Below are 27,820 nucleotides of genomic sequence, written 5' to 3'. Positions count from 1 at the left end.
TATTGAGTGTGGCAAAGGTGCAAAATGCACTTTGGTTGGGATTTCAAGGCACATCATCAAGAGTGAGTCACTAGTACCACTGTTGACTGAACTGGTCAAGTCCTAAAAGACATAGTTGCTAGACTCTGTCTGAAACATATACAGAGGGAACAAACAAGGAGGAAATACCTCCTTCACCTCATCATCACCAATCTATCCATCACAGATTCATCTGTCCATGACAATATTGATAAGAGTGACTGCTGCATAGGCTTTGTTGGGACAAAGTAACCTCTTATCTTGCTGTGTGACACTATTACCATGGTGAGTTAGATAGACTTCGAACCGATCTAGCAACTCAAAACTGAAACTTTTTGAACACTTTGGGTCATCAGCAGCAGAACCGTTTCCTCCCTTGTTTGACAGATCAACATCCACTTGTTGAATTAGGAACCAAAAGGTGTTCAGAGATATACAAGAATTTTATTACACAGTTTTAAAAATCAAAGACTCCTCCTTTTCCTGTCCTGAAGCTAATCTACACTTTATTTCAGACTTGTGTCTTCAGCTCTAAGACTCTAAGGTCTCTCTCGCTTCCCCTAACACACCTTATATTTCTAAAGTAGGTACAGGAGCAGAGGATACTGCACATGCATATGAACAGAGCATTGAAGGTGGCAGGACAAGTGGAGAGAACAGTTAATAAAGCATACAGTGTCCTTGTTTTTTTTTAAAATGGAGGCATAGAATGTAGAAGCAGCTAGGTGATACTGAAATTGTAGAACATAACTTGTCAGCTGGAATACTGTGTACAATTCTGAGTAACACATTATGGGAAAGATGTGAATGCACAGGAGAGAATGCAGAAGCAGTTCATGAGAATGGTTCCTGGAAAAAGGAACTTCACTTATGAGGATAGAAGTTCAGACTGTTCTCCTTGAAGAGAAGGCGGCTAAGTAGAGATATGATAGAGATTTTCAAAATCATGAGTAGGATGGATAGAGTAGATAGGGAGAAGCTTTTCCTGCTCATAAAAGGAATAAGAAAGAGGGAGGACATGAATTGAAAGCAATGTGCAAAAGAAGCAAGGGTGAAATGAGAAAAAAACATTTTCTTTTTTACACAGTAAGTAGTTAGAGCATGGAATGCATGACCTGGAAATGTGGTGGAGGGCAGGTTCAACTGAGGCACTCAAGATGGCATTAGATGCTTACTTCGATAGAAACAATGTGCAAGCAAATGAGAAGAAAACAGAAGGTTTGCATGAGGTAATCGTGCTCATTTGAAGTGCTAGTGCACATAAAATGGACTGAATGGCCTTCTTCTACACCTTAACAATTTTGTAATTCTGGGTTCTTTCACAAATTTTAGTGAGTATCATGCACTCTCAATCTACTCTGGGGCTGTTTTGTTGACCCTTTAGGAAATACATGTTAATACCATGGGTCGTGTCCTTGCCTACAATGTAGAGGACCTGGGCTCAATACCCCAATGGGGTGGTGCTGATTTCTGTGCGATTGGCTGTGTGTAAATGCGGTGTTTTTAGGGCTGTAGTGTACAGTAATAGTGTCCCTACCCCTGAATCACAGGACCAAGTTCAAATCCTACCAGCTCTAGACTTTTGTACTGTAATAACATCTCTGCACAGATTGATTAGAAAATATCTTTTCGGTTTGACCTTTAAAGCAACCTGCATTTCTAACTGAAAAACCACAATCTATAACCTCATGGCCCTTGTCTATCATTACTGTCAAGCCAGACAATCAGCTCTGTTCAATGAACAGAGCAGGAGAGAATGCCAGAAGCAGCACAAGATATATCTAAACATAGGGTGTCAACTTGGTGAAGCTACCAAACAGGAGTATCTACGTGCCAAACAGCAACAGATCCCACAACCAACGGTTCAAATCTAAGCTCTGCAGTCCTGCCACATCTAGTTGTGAATGGTGGATGTTAATTAAGCAACAAACAAATAATGGAGGCTTTAAAAATATTCCAATCTCAACAATGGAAGGCACAGGATATCACAGTGTGAAAGACAAAACCGTAGCAGTTGCATTCATCTTCAGCCAGATGAAATTTGTGGATGATCCATCTTGTTCACCTCTTAAGATTCCCAGCACTCCATGTGATATCAAGAAACAGCTGAAGGCACTGGATACAGGAAAGGCCAAGGGTTATAACACATTTCAGCAACAGTACTGAAGACCTGTGGTACAGAACTTGCTGTGCCTCTAGTCAAGCTGTTCCAGTATACTAACATTTATCTGACAATGTGGAAAATTGCCCAGAAATGTCCTGTAGACAAACAGTAGGGCAAGTAGAACCTGGCCATCATCAGCATCAGTCAAATGACGGAAGGGCTAATTAACAATGCTGTCAAGCAGCACTGCAAAGAAATAGCCTGTGAAGTGATTCTCAGTTTGGGTTCTGCTAGGTTCACTTGGCTCCTGACCTCATTACATAAACAAAACAAACTGTCCAGAGTTGAGTGGAGAGTGACTGCTATCGACATCATGGCAGCATTTGACCAAGTGGCATCAAGGCGTCTTTGACGGTGTCACTGATGGACAGAATTTGAGGAAATGTCTCTGCTGGTTTGAATCATATCTGGCAGACAGGATGACAGTTGGAGTGGTTGGAGATCAATCATCTTGAGTCCATGACACCTCTACAAGGATTCCTCATGGTACAGTCTTCGGCTCAAATTCCTTCACCTACTTTATCAATGATCTTCCTGTATCTCACATGCTGATAAGGAGGGAGTTCTTGGATTTTGACAGAGTAATGGTGAAGTTCCAGGTCAGGATGGTGTGTGGCTTGGGGGTAATTTGCATGTGTCCCATACATCTGATCCTCTTGCTCTTCTAGGTGGTCAAGGTTGCAGGTTTGAAAGGTGTGAAGAAGTGCCTTGGCAAGTTGCTGCAGTGCATCTTGTAGATGGTTTATTCTGCTGTCATTGTGCATTGGTGGTGAAGACAGGGAATGCTGAAGGTGAATATGGTGCCAGGGGAAAGTGAGGACTGCAGATGCTGGAGATCAGAGTCAAGATTAGAATGGTGCTGGAAAAGCACAGCAGGTCAGGCAGCATCCGATCTTGATTCTGATCTCCAGTCATCACTTTCGCCTTGTTGATTTTAACCTTACTGCGAATCCTCTTGCAAGGATGCCTGCCTTGAAGAAATTCTCCTCTCTCTACAAGGATCTCAGCGAGTCTCTCTCTCTCACTGCAACCCCCAGGTCATCTCCTCTGCCCTGAAGCTCATTCCTTTGAAGGGCTTTTGCCCAAAATGTCAATCTTCCTGCTCCTCGGATGCTGCCTGACCTGATGCGTTTTCCAGCACCACTCTATTCAGAATATGATGCCAGTCAAGTGGACTGTTTTGTCCTGAACTGCATTAAGCTTCTTGAATGTTGGAGCCGCACTCATCCAAACAACTGGAACGTTTCCATTGCATTTCTGACTTGCATCTTATTGATGGTGACAGTAACATTGATATAACAATGACTGATGATATGTATCCAGGTCTGAAATGGATATGATGAAAGAGGAACTGGGCGATGAATGGGAATAAAGTGCTGCTCAAGTAAGCATGTTAAACAATTGCAGTGATTAGTTTAGGAATACAGTCTAGAGTCATATAATGCCAGTGGTGGACAGATGCATATAGAAGCCTGGGACATCAATCAGAACACAGCTTTCTTCTGTATATAGAATTCAGGTATAATCTATCCAGATGTCTGAAAACTGGAAAGACCAAAATAAAGGTCTTCTCAAATGTAGACCCAAAGAGACCTATAGATATGGTGATTTTGGGACCTTTTGACAACTAGCCCGAGCAGACTTAAAATCAACGTTTTTTTTCCAAAGGGTCTGAACACAATGTGCTTACAGGTCTGTCCAGGCACTTTGGAAAAAAACTTCACTTTTAGGTCCATTTAGGGCAAGCAAAGCCCCTCCCCCCCCACCCATCAAAGGGTCCAGACAGATCCAATCAGATTGAATGGCTCAGTAGGGTAAGCATATCTGAAGTCCAAAAATAACCTTTATCAGAGAAACTGTTGGTCCTGAGGTTTTCGGATAAACAATAACCAACCTTTAGTATCATGTTATTACAACTGTGCTCTGTCAAACAATTAATGAATATTTCAGCACACTCCTGATCTTATCTTTGTAAGTGGTAGAGTAAACTTTGGGGTCAAGAGATGAACCACTCTCATCAGCACATTCTGAGTGACAATGCCCTGCTTTCAAATAGTGAAACTCCTCCACTTTCCCAATATTCTTGTTCTTTTACAATCTCAACATATTTGAAATGTTGCTGAACCTCGGCTCCCTTGTTACAGTCTCGTCAGCTTTGATTGTGTCCTGATTAAGGATTGCAGCATCTGAAATTTAACAAAAGACTTTTAGAGAGCGGCTGAATTGGTTCAGTCTAGATGGTGAATGTAAATCAGTTTTACTATTGATCCACAGTTGTGTTTATTGATCAGCGATTATACAATGAAACTTTACAACACAAATGGTACTGTCATCACTGTTTTACCTTGCATTAAATTTGCTCACAAGTGGTTAAGAAGTTCTGCTAACAAATCCCAGATGGCATTCTTACCTGGTGATATAGGGGAGTGGTTGTATCTTCCCGGGTAAGGGGCTTGGTTCCCTGGGATGTAAGTTATTCTCTCCATGGGAGGAGTGCTGCTCCCACCTGGCACGAGTATGGTGTGAGACACTGGTCCCAATTCAATGATTGCTGCAATTCAGGCACACTTATTAGTACAGAATTTAAAACATAGCTTTGTCTAATTAACAATTGAGCAGGATCTAACCTCTGGATCCAGCAGCATAGGGAACTCCTAAAGTTTCTCGTGGTGACATTCCCCTGGTGCCATCTGGTTTGGTAATAACTTGCATCTGCTGAGAAGTGATATAGTCGTTGAGGATGGTCTGTCGAGTATTTTCCATTGCATACAGTTGATAGTGACTAGAGTAACTGGGATTTGGAGAAAGCTGCCGGGAAAACAGGTAAGCTGAAAGGAAACATTAAAAGAACATCAGAACAAACATACTACAACAGAGTTTGTGTTCACTAATCGATGACTGACATTGTTTTGGTTCCCTCAATCTTGTCACCCAAAGAGAGGGAAGGGGAAGAACAGCATACTTCCATTGTATAATGCAATAAAACAATCAACAAAGTGTTCTCAATGCTCTCACTGCAATAGTTGAACTCTTAAGAATCTAATAAAAGTTAGCCCAATTGGACAGGTATTATCACATGAAATATAATGAACCTGAATAAAAAGTGCTGTAGTTTATAGACTGTTGAAGTCTAGGAAAGGTCTGGGCATGTTCTGCTCGCCCTCTGATTCCACCTGGGTCTGTAACATCATGTCATTTAGAGGCAGTGTTTCTGTGGTGGCTCTGAAAGTGATGCTGCATTTTCAGGGATGTGAAAAAATTTACTATATAAATGAGGAACATACTAAACATCAGAGAATGCTAGCCATCTGGGTGACTGTCAATAAAAATAATACCCGCCAGTATAAATGTGGAATAGCCTTCCCTATTTTGCAGCTCCAATCACCCATCAGAGGTCCCAGCACTTACCTGGGTCTAATGCTCTGTGAAAAGCCATTGTCTGCTCGAAGGGGTGAGGAACATGACTTCTATATTCAGGATTCCCTCGTCCATGGAGAGAATCATAAGGACTGAGAGTTGCTGATGGGTCCACCACAGAGACTGGGGACTTAACCGACATGTTGTCTCTCTGTGTTGGGACCAGTGTGGTCTTCCTTTCATGTCCAGTGGACTTCACTGAAGTCATAACACCTGCGATCACAGGATACAAAGGCTCAAATGCAGCAGTGGCAAGGAGAATTAAAAATTTATTGTGCTTAGCTAATTTACCACCTATGAGTGCAAGTTAATCTTACATTACTTATTTGTACAACATTTAGTTTCAGAAATAAAAGACATAATATCCTTTCATTTTCCCTCCCTCATCAGTGACAGCTGCATGAATTTACCTTCTTGGGGTCTGCTGACTATTGGTGGGCCCCTGGGAATGAAACCAGGGTATCCCAATGGGGTTCTTCTTGCATTGGGATCTTCATAGAGGCCTGGACTCAGCTGAGATTTAGAAGCTTCATGCATTGTTGACCTGAGCACAGAGGTCCCAGAACTGACCACTGCACTATGACGGCCTCGTAGTTGATCAGCAGGTTTCATATCTTCATACTTCCTTTCCACTATCTTCACACCCTCCGAGATCATCTCTAGCTGGTGCATGGGGTGTGGATGTTTGCCAGAGGCTGTGATCAGAGACTTTACATCATGCTTAATGGCAGATTGGTTTTCGTGCTTCACCGGGGTTCCCTATAATAACATAGATTCAGTCGTTTTAGTGACATGATCCTTAGTAATTAGGCACTCTTCCCCCACATTTGCTTTCTGGAGAGGACTAAGTGTGTTAGTTTACAAAGTTGACAATTTTAAATTAATCATGATTTCAAAAAAGTTTTAAAAATTTAATTTAAATTTACAAAAATATGATTGATCCTGAACAGTTCAAAGCATTGAAAAAAGGAAGACCATGTTTAGCAGGAGTTGTGACATATAGTGAAGTAAATCTTATCCACGAAGTAAGTCAGAATAAATCCTGGCCTAAGGTACCTCCCTACTCTCTTGGACTTTTGTTCAATGCAATTAAATTGGATATCCAAACTTGAAAACTTTAAAGAAACATTTCAGCAAAGATTGCCCCAAAATCTGGACTCAGATTAACAGCACGCTACCTGCAATGAGCCACCGAGGGAATAGGTCCATGGAGACAGAAATAAATGGACAAAAAAAGGACTAAGACGCATCTAATTTACCTTCCACCATTCTGGCAATCACTTTGTACAATGATAATGGAGCTGTCGACTAATTATAGTGATCACATTCTATCGATTAGTCCATATCAGACCCAGATAGTATGAAACCACCTTGTGTATAGCACTTGTAGCTCCATGTACTAGCAACTGGCCGCTAAACAGAAGTGCCTGGTTTGTTACTGACTGGATAAAGAACCTGTGAACAGCTTGGTCATTTGCCAGCTGACCTGACAACAGTTATGTACTTCAATTTTCTCTCTCAGCTCATTTGCGTGTATTTCAATTGTTTCCCTTTGGCTTCCAATAATTATTTCCCTTTGGCTTCTTTGCTGAGACCAAGTAGCACCTAGGACTTTATGGTCCATTTCTAATTGTGTCACTCTGAAGTAGCAAATACTTGATGGTACCTTAAGAAACACCTGGAGCAACTTAAAACAAACAAGGAGATTGGAAATAAAACTCAGTGGCCTGATCCCAGCAATGGTATCCTTCATTAAAAGGTTATTTACATTTCTGTACCATTATTCAGTCTTAAAGTATTCACAAAGGCTTTAAAGCCAATTTGAATATAAAAGACCCATAAAATTGGAAGGTGATGGCCTAGCGATATCATCGCTAGACTTTTAATCCAGAGACTCAGGTAATGTGCTGGGGACCTGGGTTTGAATCCTGCCATGGTAGATGGTGGAATTTGAATTCAATCTGGGATTCAATCAAAAATTTGGAATTAAGAACCTGATGATGACTAGGAAATCATTGCCGATTGTTGGAAAAACTCTGTTCTTCAGAGAAGGAAATCCGCTCTCTTTTTCTGGTCTGCCGACATTTGATTCCAGACCCACAGCAATGTGGTTGACTCTTAATTGCCCTCTGAAATGGCCAGCTAACTATTCAATTGTACCAATTGCTACAAAGGCTCAATGAAATGAAACCAGATGGATCACCTGGCATTGACCTTGGCACTGGAAAAGACAACGGCAGATATAGCCCTGCTGACCCTCAAAGTCCTCCTTAGTAACATCTGGGGGCCAGTGCCAACATTGGGAAAGCTGTCTCACAGGCTAATCAAGCAAAAGCCTGAAATTGTCAGGTATGATTCTGAGAGTATGACTATGTCCCAGACACCACTATCACCATCCCTTTCCCACCGGCAGGAAAGACCCAGCAGAGGTGGCAGCACAGTGGTATACAGTCAGGACAGATTTGCCTTGGGAGTCCTCAACATTGGCTCTGGACCCCATGAAGTCTCATGGCTTCAGGATAAACACAGGCAAGGATATCTCCTGTTGATTACTTCCTACTGTCCTCCCTCAGCTGATGAATGTGTACTCCACCATGTTGAACAACACTTGAAGGAAGCAAAGAGGATTGCAAGGACACAACATATACTCTGGGTGGGGGTCTTCAATGTCCACCACCAACAGTGGCTCTGCAGATGTACTACTGATCGAGTTGGTCGGGTCTTAAAGGACAGAACTGCTAGACTGGGTGTGTGACAGACGGCACCTGACACACATTGCATTTTGACCCTTACATTTAGCAAAGAACTGCAAGCTGCCACTTAACAGTAGCAAGAAATTATCTTTACCTATTTCAACACAATTAATACTATAATAACAAATACACTACCAGCTAACAATTAATGCTATAAATCTAGCTAACTATCTTATACTTTAACTTAACTCTGAACGATCAAATACCACCACATTAGACCTTGGCTTTGATCCACGTGGCAATGATCATCTGATTATCTTCTTCGGGTGGTCCCAGGGTCGTCTCTCTTCACAGTTGTTGGTATCAAGTTACCATTCCCGACAGTGGTGTCGCCGTGATTCTTACACCTGGAAGTTTTCCAGCCCCTTTGGGAGGGTCTTTTATTCTTATCAAAGGATCGATCAGGGCTTAATCACCCTGATCGATCGAGCCCAATCAGGCACTGATATGTTGATGGTGGGGTGGTCCTTGGGCCTCCACTCCTGAAAGTGTTAGGGGCACATAGGTCCGGTAACCTTCCCCAAATAAGGGTTGTGAGGTGTCCCTTTGTTCTGGAAGACAGCTCAATATTTCCTACTGCCCTGTGGATGGGCTGGGTCAATAGTATATTGTGCTGCCTGCAGCTGTCTGGATCTGCAGTTTGTTCATTTCAGTGTTTTTAGCACAGATACTTTTGGCCAATTCTTGGCTCGAACTCCCTGCATGCTTTATTTATTATCCGGTTTTCTGTAAGTCCATCTTTTTGAGCGGCCTATCCAGCCACAGGCAGGTGGTCAAAGAATCAACAAGACAGAAAAACATTCTTGACCTCATCCTTATCAATCTGCCAGCTGCAGATACACCTGTCCGTGACAGTATTTAGAATAACCTCCATTATGTTGTGTGGCATTATCACCGGGCTAAATGAGACAGACTTCAAACGGATCTAGCAACTCGAGACTGAACATCCATGAGGCACTGTGGGGCATCAACAGCAGCAGACTTACACTCCAGCGCAACCTGTAGCCTCATGGCCCAGCATATCCCCCACCCTATCTTTATCATCAAACCAGGGGATAAAACCCGGTTCAATGGAGAGTGCAGGAAGGCATGCCAGGAGCAGCACCAGGCATACTTGAAAATGAGGTGAAGTTACCAAACAGGACGACTTGCATCCCAAACAAAAATGGCAAGCGATCCTACAACCAATGGATCAGATCAAAGCTCTGCAATCTTGCCACATGTAATCGTAAATGGTGGTGGACAATTAACCAACTCAATGGAGGCTGCAGCTCCATCAGATATCCCCATCTTCCATGATGGAAGAGCCCAACACATCAGTGTAAAAGGTAAGGCTAAAGCTTTCGCAGCAATCTTCAGCCAGGAGTGCTGAGGGATGATCCATCTCAGCCTCCTCCAGTGGTCTCCAGCATTACAGATATCAGTTTTCAGCCACTCCACTTTGATTCACTCCATGTGATATCAAGAAATTGTTGGAGACTCTGGATACTGCATAGGCTACAGGCCCTGACAACTTACTGGCAACAATACTGAAGACTTATGCTCCAGAACCTGCCGTTCCCCTAGCCAAGCTTCCAGTATCGCCCAAGTATGGCCTGTACATAAAAAAGCAGGACAAATCCAACTCAGCCAATTACTGCCCCATAAGCCTACTCTCGATCATCAGTAAAGAGATGGAAGGTGTCATCAACAGTGCTGTCAAGCAGCACCTGCTCAGTGATGCCCAGTTGGGCTCTGCCAGGGCCACTCAGTTCCTGACCTCATTACAGCCTTGGTTCAAACATGGACAAAAGAGTTCAATTTCAAAGGTGAGGTGAGAGTGACAGTTCTTGGCATCAAGACTACATTCGATCAGGTGTGGATCATGAAGGAGCCCTGGCAAAACTGGAATCAATACGAATCCAGGGCAAAACGTCCAGTGGTTAGAGTCATGCTTGACACATAGGAACATGGTCAAGGCTGTTGGTCAGTCTTCTCAGCTCCAGGACATCTCTGCAGGATTTTCTCAGGGGAGCATCCTAAGCCCAACCATTTTCAGTTACATCAATGGTTTTCCCTTAAGGTCAGAAGTGGGGATGTTCGCTGATGATGGAACAATCTTCAGCACCACTTGCAACTCCTCAGATACTGAAGCAGTCCATGTTCAAATGCAACAAGACCTGCACAATATTCAAACTTGGGCTGACAAGTGGCAAGTAACATTTGCACCACACAAATGCCAGGCTATGATCATCATTAGTAAGAAACTTTCTAACCCTTGCCCCGTGATATTCTGTGGTGTAATACTACTGAATCCCCCACTATCATCATCCTGGGGGTATCATTGATCAGAAACTCAACTGAATTCACCACATAAACACAGTGGTTACAGGAGCAGGTCAGAAGCTAGGAATACTGTGGCAGGAACCTCATCTCCTGACTCCTCACAGCCTGTTCATCATCCACAAGGCACAAATCAGGAGTGTGATGGAATACCTCCCACTTGCTTGGATGAGTGCAGCCCTAACAAGTCTCAGAAGTTTGACACCATCCAGGACAGCAGCCCGCTTTACTGGCAGTACATCCACAAGCATCCATTCCCTCCACCACCAATGATCAGTCGCAGCAGTGTGTACTACCTACAAGATGCACTGCAGAAATTCACCAAAGATCCTCAGATAGCACCTTCTAAAACAACGACTATTTCTGTCTAGAAGGATAAGGGCAGCAGATATATGGCAGCACCACCACATGCAAGTTCCACTCCAAGCCACTCACCATCCTGATTTGGAAACATATCGCCGTACCTCCACTGTCGCTGAGTCAAAATCCTGGAATTCCTTCCCTAATGGCACTGTGGGTCAACCCACAGCAAGTGGACTGCAGCGGTTCAAGAAGGCAGCTCACCCCTACCTTCTCTAAATGGCAATTAAGAATGGGCAATAAATGCTGGCCAGCAATGCCCACATCCCACAAAAGAATTGAAAAAATGTAATAAGATCAACAAACAATTATATTTGTTATGATGTCGACTGAGGGATAAATGCTGACTATGGGACCAGGGAGAACCACCTTTGCATTTTGCAGAGTACTTTGTTCAGCTGTGCAAACAATGCAGCACTCCTTCAGTAATGCTCTGGGACTTTCAGCCTGGAAATAGGGCTGAAGTTCAGGAATGCACCTTGAAACCTCATTTGTCTATCAAAATGATACACAATGTGCCGCAGCTGACAGCTAAATTAACATGAGAACTGCTTTCAACAAATGGAGATTCTGCAGCATACCTGCAGAAGTTTAGACCATGATTACGCAATACTTTTCATGTTGATGTATCTATTTTATTAAAGTGACTACTAAATGTAAGGTGACTTTGATATGCTGCTAAAGAGATACCTGAGATATAGATCCTTCCACAATCGATCTGCTGCTCTGTACAATTTCTGGGGTTTTGCGACTTTCTTGTCTTGGAATTTCATGAATTGAGCGACCCATCTCTTTAATGGTGGTGACTCCCTCGTAGGGTTTGCCTTTTGTGATGGACCCTTCAAAGGTTCGCAGGGGTGGGCTTTCCCGCTTGATCTGTTTCCCATACTTCATGCTTTCTTCATAGGTCTCACTGGATGCTCTTGGTGTACCTAACAGGACAGCATCAGAAACAATTAACAGTTAGATCATTTACTATCCATTGAATAACAGAGCAGGCTCAAGGGGGCCAAATGATCTAATCCTGCTCCTATTTTGTATGTTCATCATTAAATCTTATGCGACTTTAATCGATGGTCAGAATGGAAGGGTTATGATGGCTAGGCAAAGCTCTTAATTACTTCAGTGGGATAAAGAGACAGTGTTCATGCTGTGAGCCATCAGTATTTTAAACTTCAGTAAGGAACACACTGTATTTATTCCTGGAGCTTGCAAAGAGCTGGTTATGGTGATGAGGGCATAAAATTTCCTGCCTCATATCCACAGCCATTATATTAACATGATTAAAGAAAGGGAAATATCCCTCTCTAGTTATTGAACATAGAACAGAAATGTGTTTTGAACAGAATCTTGCCTACTGTAGTTTTTATTCCTGGTACAGTCAAAAGTCAAGATATATACAACTTCAGAAGTACAGAACAGTTTAACACTCAAACTGCACAAACCAAATGCTATTTAGATATCTCAAGGCCCTTAGATCTAGTTCAAATCTGGCTTGAAGGTAGAAAATAGAGGGTGGTGGTGGTGGTGGTGAAGGCGTGTTTTTGAGACTGGAGGCATGTGACCAGCGGAGTGCCACAAGGATCGGAGTTGGGTCCATTGTTTTTGGTCATTTATATAAATGATGTGCATTTGAACATAGGAGGTATGGTTAGTAAGTTTGCAGATGACACCAAAACTGGAGGTGTAGGGGACAGCGAAAAAAATTACCTCAGATTACAATGGGATCTTGATTAGATGGGCAATGGGCCAAGGAGTGGCAGATGGAGTTTAATTTAGATAAAGGTGAGATGCACCATTTTGGAAAGGCAAATCAGAGCAGGATTTATACACTTAGCGGGAAGGTTCTGGGCAGTTTTGCTGAAAAGAAACACCTTGGAGTACAGGTTCATAATTCCTTGAAGGTGGACTCACAGGTAGATAGTATAGAAAAGGCAGCATTTGGTATGCTTTCCTTTTTACTCATTCACAGATTGAGGGCATCGCTGGCTAGGCTAGCATTTATAGCCCATCCCTAGTTGCTCAGAGGGTAGTTAAGAGTCAACCCACATTGCTGTGGGTCTGGGATCACGTGTAGGCCTGACAAAGTAAGATGGCAGTTTCCTTCCCTAAAGGACATTAGTGAACCAGATGGGTTTTTCCTGACAATCGACAATTAAGGGTCATCATTAGACCCTTAATACTAGATTTTTAAACATGAATTCAAACGCCACCATCTGCCATGGTGGATTTGAACCCAGTTTTCCAGATCATTAGCTGATTTCTTGGATTAAGAGTCCACAGGTAATAAATGCTTGCCTTTACTGGACAGTGCACTGAGTGCATAGGTTTAAGGTGAGAAGGGAAAGATTTAAAAGGGACCTAAGGGGTAATTTTCTTACGCAGAGGATGGTGTGTGCATAGAATAAGTTGCCAGAGGAAGTGGTGGAGGCTGGTACAATAACACCATTTAAAAGGCATCTAGACTGGTATATGAATAGCAAGGGTTTAGAGGGATATGGGCCAAATGCTGCAAATAGGCATGTGAGAGTTGGACCAAAGGGTTTATTTCCATGTTGTACATCTTGTGACTCTAAATCAATGTGTCAAGGACACAGGCGAAAGCTTACCCTGCATTATTGACCCTGATGGAACAGCTCTGTCTTTAGATTCTGATAAATGTGGGCTTTCCCTTGCACGACTGATGAGACCTGTATTGGGGAAACAGAGTTTACTTTCAGTATCTCATTTGCTGCTCTTAATGTATTATTGACATTTCTATTTAAAACAGAGAGACAACCAATTTCTGACAGACTACAACAGTAACATGAATTAAATCATAATTATATAATGAAGTAAAGCAATAGGCTAATTGAACTGAAAATGACACCATTTCAAAAATAAAGGTCAACTTGCAAATCCAGGATGTGAGCCTTTGTTCAACAAATAGGTGGAATACTTTAACCCTTCCCAAACGACAGACAATGAAATAACAGATTGAACAGGATTGGTGTTCAAATCATTCCTTTTCAAACGGATCCAATCAATAATTGTAAGATCCAAACACTGTGAGCATGATGGCCAAAGTAAAATCTCCCCCGAAACCTTAATATGTTATCTTTTGAGCAATTTCTCAAGATGGATATTCTGTGTTGGTGGCATATTGGAGCTTCAGTGAATTCTTTCTACTCAGCTCTTTCGACACTACTTCTTTGAGGCTGACACGATAGTGCGGACTTCAAGAGTCCTGATGCAGTTTTGTGAATTGATGGAAGGGAAACTGTAAGTGAAACACCAAACAGTAACACATACCTTCATAGGGTGCAGACACCGAGGATTCACGTACTGGGACTCGACTTAATCCACTTTCCATTAGGTCATAGGTCCGTTTAACCCCATGGACATCGTGGCCTGTTCTGGGACTCCTGGTTCCTTCGCGTATATTTTTTATAGCTGGTGGGAAAAAGAGCAAAGACAGGTGACAGAAAGATAAAGACTTGCAGGATCCCTTTCAGTTCTCAAACTAAAAGCCAGCATCTTATAAACTGCGCTTGTAACATATGAGCTTATGAATTTATATGCCAGATTGACACTCTAAATCCACTGGACTGTTGCCTACACCAAACTGTATCTCAATCCCACTTGATGACTGGTTGTCATTAAATAAATTACTAATGTGTCAATATGGGCAATTGTCAACCATTGTACACAGCAAGATCCCACTGACAGAAAAGAGTTGAGTTCCAGTTTTTGTGTGTCTGTGGGATGCAAAGGTCACTGGTGAGGCCAACCCAATTGATTTTGGGTATGTGTGTTAGTGATGTCAGATTTTAAACTATTATCCTGAAACCTGTCCCGTTTCTAAGATGCAAGACAGTGGTGATCAAAGATATGTGATCAACATTTCTAGCTGGATACAAGGCCACCTTGTTTCCAATGACCATATAGGAGACAGTAATATACAAAATTTTACAAATAAAAGAAACAATAGAGTAGCTGAGGAAAGGGTAGGTCCACTCAAGGACAAAAGGAGGGAATTTATGTGCAGAGGAAATGGGTAAGATCCTTAACAAATACTTTGCATTGATGTTCACAAAGGAGAAAGAGATTGGGAGGGATATGTTGATACTCTAGGGCATGTCATAGAATCATAGTCATAGAGTCACATAGCATGGAAACAGACAAATCAGTCTAACCAGTCTATATTGGATATAATCCCAAACTATCTCACCTGCCTGCTCCTGGCCCACATCCTTCCAAACCTTTCTTATTCAAGTACTTATCCAAATGTCTTTTAAACACTGCTTAAAAAAAGGTGGCAAGTTTTAAAAAACGTTGAGGTAGATAAGTCCCTAGGACCTGATGGGGTCTATCCCAGAATGCTGAGGGGGGCAGGTGAGGAATTACTGGGGCCTTGACAGAGATCTTCATATCCTCTTCAACTACAGAGAGGTCCCAGAGGACTGGAGAATACCTAACATTGCTCTTTCATACAAGAGCAACAGGGATAATCTAGGAATTTAAAGGCTGGTCACAGGGAAATTACTGGGGGAAGATCCTTAAGGATAGGATTTACTCACATAGAAAAATATGGATTTATTAGTGATAGGTAGCATGGCTTTCTGTGGGGATGATTTTGTATCTCAAAATTGATTGAGATTTTGAGGAAGTAACAATGGTGATTGATGAGGGTAGGCTGATAGATACTGTTCACATGGACTTTAGCAAAACCTTTGACAACATCCCTCATAGCAGGCTGATTCAAAAACTGAAGTAACGTGGGTTCCACAATGAGCTTGAAAGGTGGATACAGAGCTGGCATAGTCAAGGCAGACAGAGAGTAGTGGTGGGTGGTTTTTTTGACTGGAGATGTAACCAATGATATTCTGCAGGAATCACACTGGAAACCCTGCTGCTTGTAATGTATATCAATGACTTAGAGAAGAATGCAGGTAGCCTGTTTAGTAAGTTTGCAAAACACACAAAGATCAGGGGAGTGGATAGTGAGGAAGTTATTGATCGGCTGGAGACTGGGGCAGAGAAACAGCAGATAGTTTAATACAAACATACGTGAGGTGATGCAGGTTGGAAGGTATAATGCAGGAGAGAAGTATACAGCAAATGGCAGAACCCTTAGTAGCATTAACATATAGAAGAATCTAGGTGGGAACACAAGTGGGTAAGGTGGTCAAGAGCATGCTAGCCTTCATTGATTGGGCATAGAGTATAAAAATAGGCAAGTCAAGTTGCAGAGGTACGGTACTTTAGTTAGGCCATGTTTGGAATACGTGTACAGTTCAGGTTGCCACACTACCAGAAGGATGTGCAGGTTTTAAAGAAGGTAGAGAAAAGGTTTATCAGAATATTGCCTAGTTTGGAGGGAATGAGCAATGAGGAGAGATTGGGCAAACTTGGTTTGTTCCCATGTAAATGACCTGACAGAATTTTACAAAATTATGAAAGGCATGGATAGGGTGGATGGTTGGAATCTTTTTCCCAGGGTAGAAGTGTCAAGTTTAAGGTAAAAGGGCAAAAGCTTATAAGAGACATTTTTTTTTAAACACAGAGTGTGGTAAGCGCCTGGAATACTCTGCCAAAGAAGATGGTGAGGGAGATATAATAGCAATGTTTAAGAGTCATCTTGACAGATACATGAGTAGGCTGGGAATAGAGGGATATTACTCCATAGAGGCAGAACATTTTTAATTTCAAACATCATGTATCTGTGCAGTCTTGGTGGGTCAAAGGGCTTATACAGACCATTTTGAGATCAGTTTAAAAGCATTTCCAGAAACATAAAATTGCAGAGAGGGCAATTGAAGTTTTGGGTGTCATGATTTGCAAGGAATTGGAATGCAAAAAAACGTCAGATGTTAGTCAGGTCTACACCTTAAGCAGAGAAAATGCTAATTCAATAGTTTGCCACTTGGAATATATTGGGAATTCACATTCAGTCTGAATGCCCTTATTCATGAGAAGTTAAAGTAAGGCTGGAGATTCTGCCCAGCTGAAGCTAGAGGGAGAATCCATGTAAAATTTGCATAGTGGAAGGTAGTATTAATATAGCACAAAATAGAAATAATGTGAGCTGCTGAACACTTTCGACTGATTCCAGGAGACTGGATGTCCAGTGAGGAGATCAAATAACGTAACAAACTTGGGGTTATTAGTTGTAATTAAAAGTAAAAAGGGGCAAACTTCTTTCAATAGTTTAAAATGTAAGGTTTCCGTGAAAAGGAAATGTGGTTTAATTAAGTATTTTGTCTTCAATCACTAGTATAGTAAAACATATTTACAAATATGAAATCTTGACATATCTTTTCAGTAAATAACTGGAAGTCTGAATTTCTTGTTAAACCGGTATCAGTCTCCACAGAGATTCTAACATTAGTGAGCACCAATGGCAATGGAGTGCCAAGAATGCGTCTATGATATAAATAGCCATCTGACAAAGTTGCTGAGTGAATAGAATATGCCACTGACAGTTAAAGTTAGTATCTTGGTACTGCTGTTCTTTATAGTTGCTTGGCGATACAAAAGTTGAACACTGCTTACAAAAGAAATGCTGTACCATTTCATCTTGCATTTATTGGGACAGATGCAAGAACTCAAAATTTCACAGGGAACAATCATTTATGCTGCATGAGAAAAGGGTGCTGCCTGATTGACAAGTATATTGTTATTAAATTGAAACAAAGAACAAAAGAGCAAAGAAAATTACAGCAAAGGAACAGGCTCTTCGGCCCTCCAAGCCTGCATCAATCCAGATCTTTTATCTAAACCTGTTGGCTACTTTCCAAGGATCTGTGTCCCAAGGATCTGTGTCCCACTGCTCCCTACCCATTCATATTTCTGTCTCGATACATCTTAAATGAAGCTATCATGCCCGCCTTCTACCACCTCCGCTGGCAATGTGTTTCAGGCACCCACTACCCTCTGCATAGAGAACTTGCCACGCATATCGCCTTTAAACTTTTCCCCTCTCACTTTGAACTCGTGACCCCTAGTAATTCAGTCCCCCAATCTGGGAAAAAGCTTCTTGCTATCCACCCTGTCTGTACCTCTCATGATTTTGTAGACCTTAATCAGGTCCCCCCCAACCCCTGTTGTTAATATGAAAATAATCCAAATCTACTCAACCTCGCGCCCTCCATACCAGGCAACATCTTGGTGAACCTCCTCCGCACCCTCTCCAAAGCATCCACATCCTTTTGGTAATGTGGCAACCAGAACTGTACACAATTTTCCAAATGTGGCCAAACCAAAGTCATATACAACTGTAACAAGAGCGCCAACTCTTGTACTCAATACTCTGTCTGACGAAGGAAAGCATGCCATATGCCTTCTTGACCACTCTATTGACTTGCATTGCCACCTTCAGGGTGCAATGGACCTGAACACCCAGATCGCTCTCAAAGAATCATAGAGATGTACAGCATGGAAAGAGACTCTTCAGTCCAACTCGTCCATGCTGACCAGATAACCCAATCCAATCTTGTCCCACCTGCCATCACCTGACTCAAATCCCTCCAAACCCTTCCTATTCATATATCCATCCAAATGCCTCTTAAAGGTTGCAATTGTACCAGCCTCCACCATACCCTCTGGCAGCTCATTCCATACACGTACCACCCTCTGTGTGAAAATGTTGCCCCTTAGATCTCTTTTATATCTTTCCCCTCTCACCCTAAACCTATGCCCTCTAGTTCTGGACTCCCCCCAACCCAGGGAAGAGACTTTGTCTATTTATCCTATCTATGCCCCTCATGATTTTATAAACCTCTGTAAGGTCACCCCTCAGCTTCCTAAGTTCCAGGGAAAACAGCCCCAGCCTATTCAACCTCTCCCCATAGCTCAAATCCTCCAACCCTGGCAACATTCTTGTAAATCTTTTCTGAACTCTTTCAAGTTTCACAACATCCTTCTAATAGGAATGAGATCGGAATTGGACACAATATTCCAAAAGTGGCCTCATCAATGTTCTGTACAGCCACATGACCTCCCAACTCCTGTAATCAATACTCTGACCAATAAAGCAAAGCAAACCAAACGCCTTCTACACTAGGCGGAAGTGGGTGCTGCAGATGCTGGAGATTAGAGTCAAGATTACAGTGGTGCTGGAAAAACACAGCAGGTCAGGCAGCATCCAAGGAGCAGGAAAATCTACGTTTTGGGCAAAAGCCCTTCATCAGGAATGAGTGCAGCCTTCTTCACTATCCTCCATTTTCAAGAGCTATGAACCTGCACTCCAAGATCTCCTTGTTCAGCAACACTCCCTCGGACCTTACCATTAAGTGTATATGCCCTGCTAAGATTTGCTGTCCCAAAATGCAGCGCCTCATAGTTATCTAAATTAAACTCCATCTGCCACTTCTCAGCCCATTGGCATACCTGATCAAGATCCTGTTGAGCTCTAAGATACACATCTTCGCTGTCTACTACACCTCCAATTTTGGTGTCATTCTACAAACTTACTAACTATACCTCTTATAATCACATCCAAATCTCTCTGTACATCAATTTTCCCCAGGACATTTTCATTTACTGTATAGTTCGCTCTTGAATTGGATCTTCCAAAATGAATCACCTCGTACTTGCTCAGATTGAACTCCATCTGCCATTTCTCCACCCAACTCTCTAACCTATCTATATTTTGCTGCATTCTATGACCGTCACCTTCACTTTCTGGCTACTCCACCAATCTTAGTGTCATCTGCAAACTTGTTAATCAGACCACTTGTTAATCCAGATCATTTATGTGTACCACAAACGACAGTAGTCCCAGCATGGATCCCTGTGTAACACCACTGGTCACAGTTCTCCAGTTTGAGAAACTCCCTTCCACCAGTACACTCTGTCTCCTGTTGCCCAGCCAGTTCTCCATCCATCCAGCTAGTATATTCTGGACCCCATGTGACTTCACTTTCTTAGTCAGCCTACCATGGGGAAACTTATCAAATGCCTTACTGAAGTCCACGTAAATGACACCTACAGCCCTTCCCTCATCAATCAACGTTGTCACTTCCTCAAAGAATTCCACTCAGATGGTAAGACATGACCTTCCCTGCAAAAGAACGATGCAGTCACTGACAAACCCATTTTCTTTCAAATGTAAATGGATCCTATCCCTCAGTATTTCTCCAGCAGCATACCTACTACCACTGACATCAGATTTGTTCTACTTTCTCCATACTGTTCCAAAGCTTCGCTTGTTTTCAGTCACCTAGACCTTACGCATGCTTGCTTTTTCCTCTTAGCTAGTCTCACAATTTCACCTGTCATCCATGGTTCCCTAATGGTGCTATTTCTATCCCTCATTTTCATAGAGATATGCCTGTCCTGCACTCTCATCAACCTAGTTTTAAAAGCCTCCCACACATCAAATGTTGATATACCCTCAAACAGCTGCTCCTAATCCACATTCACCAGCTCCTGCTGAATTTTGGTAGAGTTGGCCTTCCTTCAATTTAGTACTCTTCCTTTCGGACCACTCTTGTCTTTGTCCAAGAGCACTCTAAAACTTACGGAATTGTGGCCACTATTCCCAAAGTAATCCCCTACTGAAACATCAATCACCTGGCCGGGCCAATTCCCCAACACCAGGTCTAGTACTGCCCCTTCCCGAGTTGGACTATTCACATACTGCTCTAGAAAACCCTCCTGGATGCTCCTTGCAAATGCTGCTCCATCTAGACCTTTAACACTAAGTGAATCCCAGTCAATGTTGGGAAAAATAAAACCTCCCATCACCACCATCGTGTTGCTCCTACATCTTTCCTTAATCTGTTTACATATTTGTACATCTACCTCATGCTTGCTCTTGGGAGGCCTGTAGTACAGCCTGAATATTGCTCCTGCACCCTTCCTATTTTTGAGCTCTGCCCATATTGCTTCACTGCTATTGTCCTCCATAGTGCCCTCCTTTGCCACAACTGTGACATCCTCTCTGACCAGTAATGCAACTCCTCCACTCTTTTTACCTCCCTCTCTATTCCACCTGAAGGATCTATATTCTGGGATATTTAATTGCCAATCTTGCCTTCCCTCAACCAAGTGTCAGTACGAGCATTAACATCATACTCCCAGGCACAATCCAAACCCTAGGATCTTCTACCTTACTTACTTCTCGCATTAAAACAAATGGACCTCAGCCCACCTGTATATTTGCATTCATCATTTGGTCCCTGCCTACTCTTCCCCTTAGTCACGCTGACTTCATGATCTAGTTCTTTATTGGCTTTAGTTACTACCTTCTTACTGTCCACTAACCTCATTTGGCTCCCATTCCCCTGCCACATTAGTTTCAACCCTCCCCAACAGTGCTAGCAAAAGCAGTCCCTAGGACATTGGTTCCAATCTGGCCCAGGTGTAGACCGTCCAATTTGTAATAGTCCTAACTCCCCCAAAACTGGTCCCAATGTCCCAAAAATCTGAACCCCTCCTTCCTGCATCATCTTTCAAGCCATACATTCATCTTGCTGATTCTTTCATTTCTACTCTGACTAGCATGTGGCACTGATAGCAATCCTGAGATTACTACCTCTGAGGTCCTACTTTTTAACTTGGCTCCTAATTTCCTAAATTCTGCTTGTCGGACCTCATGCTGTTTTTTTTTAACCAATATCGTTAGTGCCTATATGCATCACAGCAGCTGGCTATTCACCCTCCCCCTTCAGAATGTTCTGTAGCCGATCTGAGAAATCCCTGACCCATGCACCTTGGAGGAAACATACCACTCGGAATTCTCGTTTTCAACCACAGAACCACCTACCTCAGCCCTTGACAATTGAATCCACTCTTTTTCCTGTCCTTTTGTACAGCAGAGCCAGCCATGATGCCATGAACTTGGCTGCTGATGGCTTCCCCAGATGTATCCAAAACAGTATACTTGTTTTGGAGGGAGATGACCACTTTCTGCTCTCCCTGCCTTTTGGTCATCCATTCCCTTTCTCCCTCAGCAATCCTAATCTGTGGTGTGACCAGTTCGCTAAATGTGCTATCCACAACCTCTTCAGCTTCACGTAAGATCCAAAATAAGTTCATCTACAGCTCCAGAACCATCATGACAAGAGCTGCCGCTGGACACACTTCCTGCACATGAAGGAGTCAGAAACATCAGTCGCCTCCCACATTGAGCAAGAGGAGCTTAACACTGGTCTGGGATCTCCTGCCATTGAAACTTACATGAGATATTTGATCAGTCACCACATAAGGTGGTAACATTCCATGAAACGTATCATGGTGGTGCTGTAGATATTGAAATAGACAAAATGGCGATGTTTCAATGGTGTGGCAAAATATTATTTTGGATCAAAGAGTCAAACAAATGCATGATCAGCTAAAATTCTCAAAAGTCTAGCAAAGTATCATTTGGTATTTAACGATCCATGACTCTTTTCATAATTTACACCTGACCATGCATCTCAAATTCAGAGTCTTTTCTCATTCTCTTCTACTGTCTATGCACTTCACTGGTGCCACTACAACTGACAATTTCTCCTTAACCTTCCCCCACCCCGCCAACCAGATCTGTATTGTGCAAAGTTGTCTGAGAGTAGTTTCTATTAAATTTATTCTTTCATAGATTGTTGGCGTTGCTGGCAAAACCTGCGTTTGTTGCCCATTCCTAATTGTCCTTGAACCTTATTGACTTGCTAAACCACTTCACAGGGAAGTTGTGATGGACCACTTCAGAGTCCATCACATTGTTGCGGATGTGGGATGGAGGTAATCCAGACCAAATAAGGATAGCTGATTGCTTTCCTTCTAAGACAGAAGTGAATTATATGTTTTTTATGAATTTGACAATTTCATTATCACCAACACTGAGACTAACTTTTAATTCCAGATTAATTATTTGAATTGAAATTCCATAGCTGACACAGTGGGAACTGAATCCATGTTCAGACAGCATTAATCTGAGCCGTTACATTCTTTGTGGAGTAATACTACAACCACACTAACATCCCCCACCTTCTGCACATGTATGTACATCACTAATATCTTCAATATTTGAATCTAAATACCCCATTTATAGATATTTCCATTTGCTTTTAAAACCTGGTTTCTAACTTATTCATATCTATTCTTTCAAGGAGCCTTGGCCTATTGAACTTATGACATGCTTGAGTAATAGTCAATTTTTTTTTACTACTTTTTAAGGTTAAATTTATGGGGTTTACTATTTTGTGGTTACTACTTTTGAGGGGCTGAAATTCAAATCATATCATTAGCAGAAGCTCAATTGATCTCTAAATGAGTAAAGAAAAAACAAAGAATTTTGGTAATTCTGAAAACCCGGAACCAGACGCAACAGCTAGTGGACTGGAAGCAGAGCGGAACATCTGGCTGACTGGAAAGCTGGAACGGGACGTGATGGCCGGCATACTGACTCATAAACATTGACCTGTTATCTATGAAGAATTAGAGTTGACTTTACGCAAGATATATCGAAAATTCCAGATTATATGGTCAAAAACAGGGGATTGACTTTTACATGAGATCAATTATTACTCCAGTACACATGGTAAGAACTTCAAAGAGGAGTAGGCACTTCAGCCACTCGAGTCTGCTCCACTGTTTGATATGATTATGGCATGATTCTGGCTCACATGACTCTCATCTGTTAAGTCTAGAAAAGGAAACTTAGTCAACTATTTTTTGTATTGGGGTACAGCCAACCCAATTCTATCCTTTACCCAATCTCTTTACGTGGGAACTTTCAGGTAGTCCAACTAGGCAACGATTAAGAGAAGGAACTATGGCTGTACTTCCCAACTCAGCAAAATTATGAAGTATAACATCTTTCTCATCCAGCAGAGATTTTCCTGCACATCCACCCACCTCATCAACTGTGTCTGTTGCTCTCAATGTGATCTCCTTTTACATCGGAGAGACAGAATGCCAACCCGTCTTGGGACCCTTCAACCACACAGCATCAACATCGACTTCACTTGCTTCCAAATCTCCTTTCCCCCCACCTCATTTCAGATCCAGAACCTCCCTCTTGCCCTTTCCGACCTGGTTGACTTCCTTTCCACCTATCTGCTCTACCCTTCCCACCAATCTATCATAATCACCCCCCCAAATGCTTTCACCAATCGCCTTCTCAGCTCTCTTCGCCCCCCAGCACCACACTACTTATTTCTTAGCCCCCTTTCGCTCCCACCCCGACATTCCTGATGAAGGTCTTATGCCTGAAACGTCAACTATCCTACTCCTCAGACGCTGCCTAATCTGCTGTGCTTTTCCAGCACCACATTTTTCGACTCTGACTCTTCAGCATCTGCAATCCTCACTTTCTCCCATACTGCTATCCAAGGTAAGATTAGTTAACAGATGTTAGGAATGAGCTAGATCATGTTAATCATCAATACTTTCAATTATTCCTCCTTCATGCACTGCAGTCACACATATTAAAAATGTTTCTTTCCATAGCACAGTGCAGGGAGCATTAGAGCTGTTTTCATTTCTCCCCAGCACATCAGAACAGTGCAGAATCTGGAGACTTTACATCCAAAAGCAAAATATTGCGGATGTTGAAAATCTAAAATAAAACAAAGTTCTAGAAATTTGAGTTTGATAGCCTTAATAGAGAGAGAAAAAGAGAATTAATTTTCATATTTCATCTTTAAAGAAGCAAGAAAATTGCAGCATAGAAACAGGCCCTTCGGCCCTCCAAGGCTGTATCAATCCAGACCTGCTGTCTATTTTCTAAGGATTTGTATCCCTCTGCTCCCTGCCCTTTCATGCATCTATTTAGATACAGCTTAAATTACCTCTGCTGGTAATGCGTTTCCACCATCTTCTGCGTAAAGAACTTTCCACGCATACCTCCCCTAAACATTTCCCCTCTCACTTTGAACTCGTGACCCCTAGTAATTGAGCCCCCCACTCTGGGGGAAAGCTTCTTGCTATCCACCCTGTCTATACCTCTCATGATTTTGTTGACCTCAACCTTAGTCTTTCTAATGAAAATAATACTAATCTACTCAACCTAGCACCCTCCATACTAGGCAACATCCTAGTGAACCTCCTCTGCACCCTCTCTAAAGCATCCATATTGTTTTGGTAATGTGGTGACCAGAACTGTACGCAGTATTCCAAATGTGGCCAAACCAAAGTCCTATACAACTGTAACATGAGCTGCCAACTCTTATACTCATTATCCTGTCTGATGAAGGAAACACGCTGTATGTCTTCTTGACCACTTTATTGACTTGTATTGCCACCTTCAAGGTACAATGGACCTGAACACCCAGGTCTCTCTGTACATCAATTTTCCTCAGGACATTTCCATTTACTGTATAGTTCGCTCTTGAATTGGATCTTCCAAAATGTATCACCTCGCATTTGCCCAGATTGAACTCCATCTGCCATTTCTCCGCCCAACTCTCCAATCTATCTATATTCTGCTGCGTTCTCTGACAGTCTCCTTCATTATCTGGCTGCTCCACCAATCTTAGTGTCATTTGCGAATTTGCAGATCAGACGACTATACCTTCCTTCAGATCACTTATCTATACCACAAACAACAGTGGTCCCTGCACAGATCCCTGTGGGACACTAGTCACAGGGCTCCATTTTGAGAAACTCCATTCTACGACTACTCTCAGTCTCCTGTTGCCCAACCAGTTCCTTCTGCTTCTTCTTCTGAAAAGTCTTCTCTCTCCAAGATCTGCTAGACCTGTTTGCTATTTTGATACTTCACATTCAACCAGCTTTTGCCAACTTAAAATTTCATGTGCATCCAAAGAATGTCACTTCAAATGAAAAGAATGTGGAAAAGGAGTGTGGAGGACAGTTTAGAAATACTGGCACAGAATACCATGATGAGGAATTAAGAAACAGTGAACTTACTGTCATATGAGAGGATATGGCCGCTACTACTTTCATAGATGACATGGCCCTTTGATATTGCCTCTTCCCTTGACTGCTCAGGGCTGCCCGATTCCTCAGCGGCCAATTTGCTGATTGCGCCTTTCAACAACGTGTCTGCTGCAATGCCCTGTTGTGACAGGCCTGGAGTACCCTGCAAACAAAATACATATTTGTTTTATTCTTAAACTTTCTTTCTCTTTACTTTTAAAAAACAGTTCTTTACAGTGATTCAAGGTTTCAGTTGAATTTTGAAGCTTTGCTCCCACAGGCTCTGCTGATCCTGAATGAGTTTTATTAGGGTGAACAGAGAGCATTTTCAAATCATTTTCCAGGGAGGCAGAGAAATTCAAGATATGGATTGCTGATCACACTACACACTAAAGATCCAATTGGGAGGGGCACAGGATTTCCATCCCTGCCGTTCTCATCTTCTATCAATAAATCCAATAATGAACATAGAATTTTGGTGTGTAGATATTTGTCAAGATTGGATTTGGACAGAAACTATATCCTCACTTTTTTGTGTGGTGCCGCTTTAGATAATTGCCATATATATTCCCAATGCCCTATCTCAGATTTCCAGATGACTAAATTTGATCTCAACATTCACTCACTGGATATCTGTCAGTGTGTTTTAAGGCACAAGCTCACAATCAAAAATTTTGTTTTCTGTTTTTGTTAGGAAGTGTCAGCCATTCTGCCCTTTCAGCCTGCTACAATATTCGGGAAGGTTATCACTGATCTGGTTGTGGTCTCAATTCCTCTTTCTCTCTCTTAAACCCTTTTCCAACAAAATCTGCCTAATTGAGCCTTGGATCAATTCAATGACTCAGTCTCCAGAATCTTCTGTGCAAAGGAATTCCCTATCCAGCCCTGTCTGGGATTGTTTGAATAAAACGCAGTAACAGGAGTGGTGAGAGCACGGACCAGGGGCTGCTGGGAAGGCTCAACAGGAGTGGATGTGGATACGGGAACTGCTGGCTAAACTCGAGACACATCATGCAGTGTCTCCCACCTTTCCAGCTCCTCTAACCAAAACAAAAGACCCTGGCGCAGAGGGGATGGAGGCTAGGGCAGTTGCATGCTCCACTTTCAGGATGTGAGAGGTAAGGGTCACCATTAGTGTTCCTGATGTGAGAAGTGTACCCGACTCCAGCTCTTCACAAACTGCATGACGGAACTGGAGCTGGATGAACTTCCGATCATTAGAGGATGAACCTCCTCTAACCAAAACAAAAGACCCTGGGGCAGAGGGGAGGTTGAGGGGATGATAGAGAGGAGCTACACAGAGGCAGTCAGACCTATGTTATAGAATAAAGGCTACAGGGTGACTGTCAGGAGAGGGAAAGGGAATAGGCAGACAGCGCAGGGACACCCAGTGGCCGACCCCCTCACAATAAGTATACTGTTTTGGACACTGTTGGCAGCACGACCTACCAGGGGAAAGCCTCAGTGGCCAGGTCTCTGTGGCTCAGAAGGAAGGGCAGAGAATACGACAGCGATAGTGATAGGAGATTCAATGATGAGAGAAACAGACAAGAGATTCCATGGTTGCGAATGAGACTCCTAGATGGTATGTTTCCTCCCTGGTGCCAGTGTCAGGGACGTCTCAAATCGAGTCTACAGGATTCTTAAAGGGGAGGGAGAGCAACCAGAAGTCGTGGCACAAATGGTACCAATGACATAGCTCGGAAAAGGGATGAGGACCTGAGAAGTGAATATAGAGAGTTAACTTGGAAGCTAAAGGGCAGAACAAGCAGAGTAAAGTAATTTCAGGATTGCTACCGGAGCCACAAGCGAGTGAGACTAGGAATACAGAGATGAAAACATGGCTGCAGGACTGGTGTAGGAGGGAAGGCTTCAGATATGTGGATCATTGGGATATCTTCTAGGGAAGGTGGAACCGGGCAAGAAGGACGGGTTGCAC

General features: G+C 42.6%; 1 protein-coding gene across 1 annotated transcript in view; it reads right to left on the bottom strand.

Moving 5' to 3' along the window:
* The window catches only part of ncor1 (nuclear receptor corepressor 1), a 413,945-nt gene that overhangs the window by 41,377 nt on the left and 344,748 nt on the right, over nt 1–27,820 (bottom strand). Inside the window, exons 29-36 of the mRNA XM_043713232.1 lie at nt 25,873–26,044; nt 14,326–14,466; nt 13,644–13,724; nt 11,725–11,966; nt 6,010–6,358; nt 5,591–5,812; nt 4,810–5,010; nt 4,593–4,733 (exon numbers count right to left, since the gene is read on the bottom strand). Coding sequence (XP_043569167.1) covers nt 4,593–4,733; nt 4,810–5,010; nt 5,591–5,812; nt 6,010–6,358; nt 11,725–11,966; nt 13,644–13,724; nt 14,326–14,466; nt 25,873–26,044 — 1,549 coding nt within the window. The remainder of the gene's footprint in view (nt 1–4,592; nt 4,734–4,809; nt 5,011–5,590; nt 5,813–6,009; nt 6,359–11,724; nt 11,967–13,643; nt 13,725–14,325; nt 14,467–25,872; nt 26,045–27,820) is intronic.

Source organism: Chiloscyllium plagiosum, chromosome 23, assembly GCF_004010195.1.
Source record: "Chiloscyllium plagiosum isolate BGI_BamShark_2017 chromosome 23, ASM401019v2, whole genome shotgun sequence".
NCBI classification, from domain to species: Eukaryota; Metazoa; Chordata; class Chondrichthyes; order Orectolobiformes; family Hemiscylliidae; genus Chiloscyllium; species Chiloscyllium plagiosum.
Note: the sequence above shows the minus strand (reverse complement) of the source record. Positions and strands in the feature narration are given on the sequence as shown.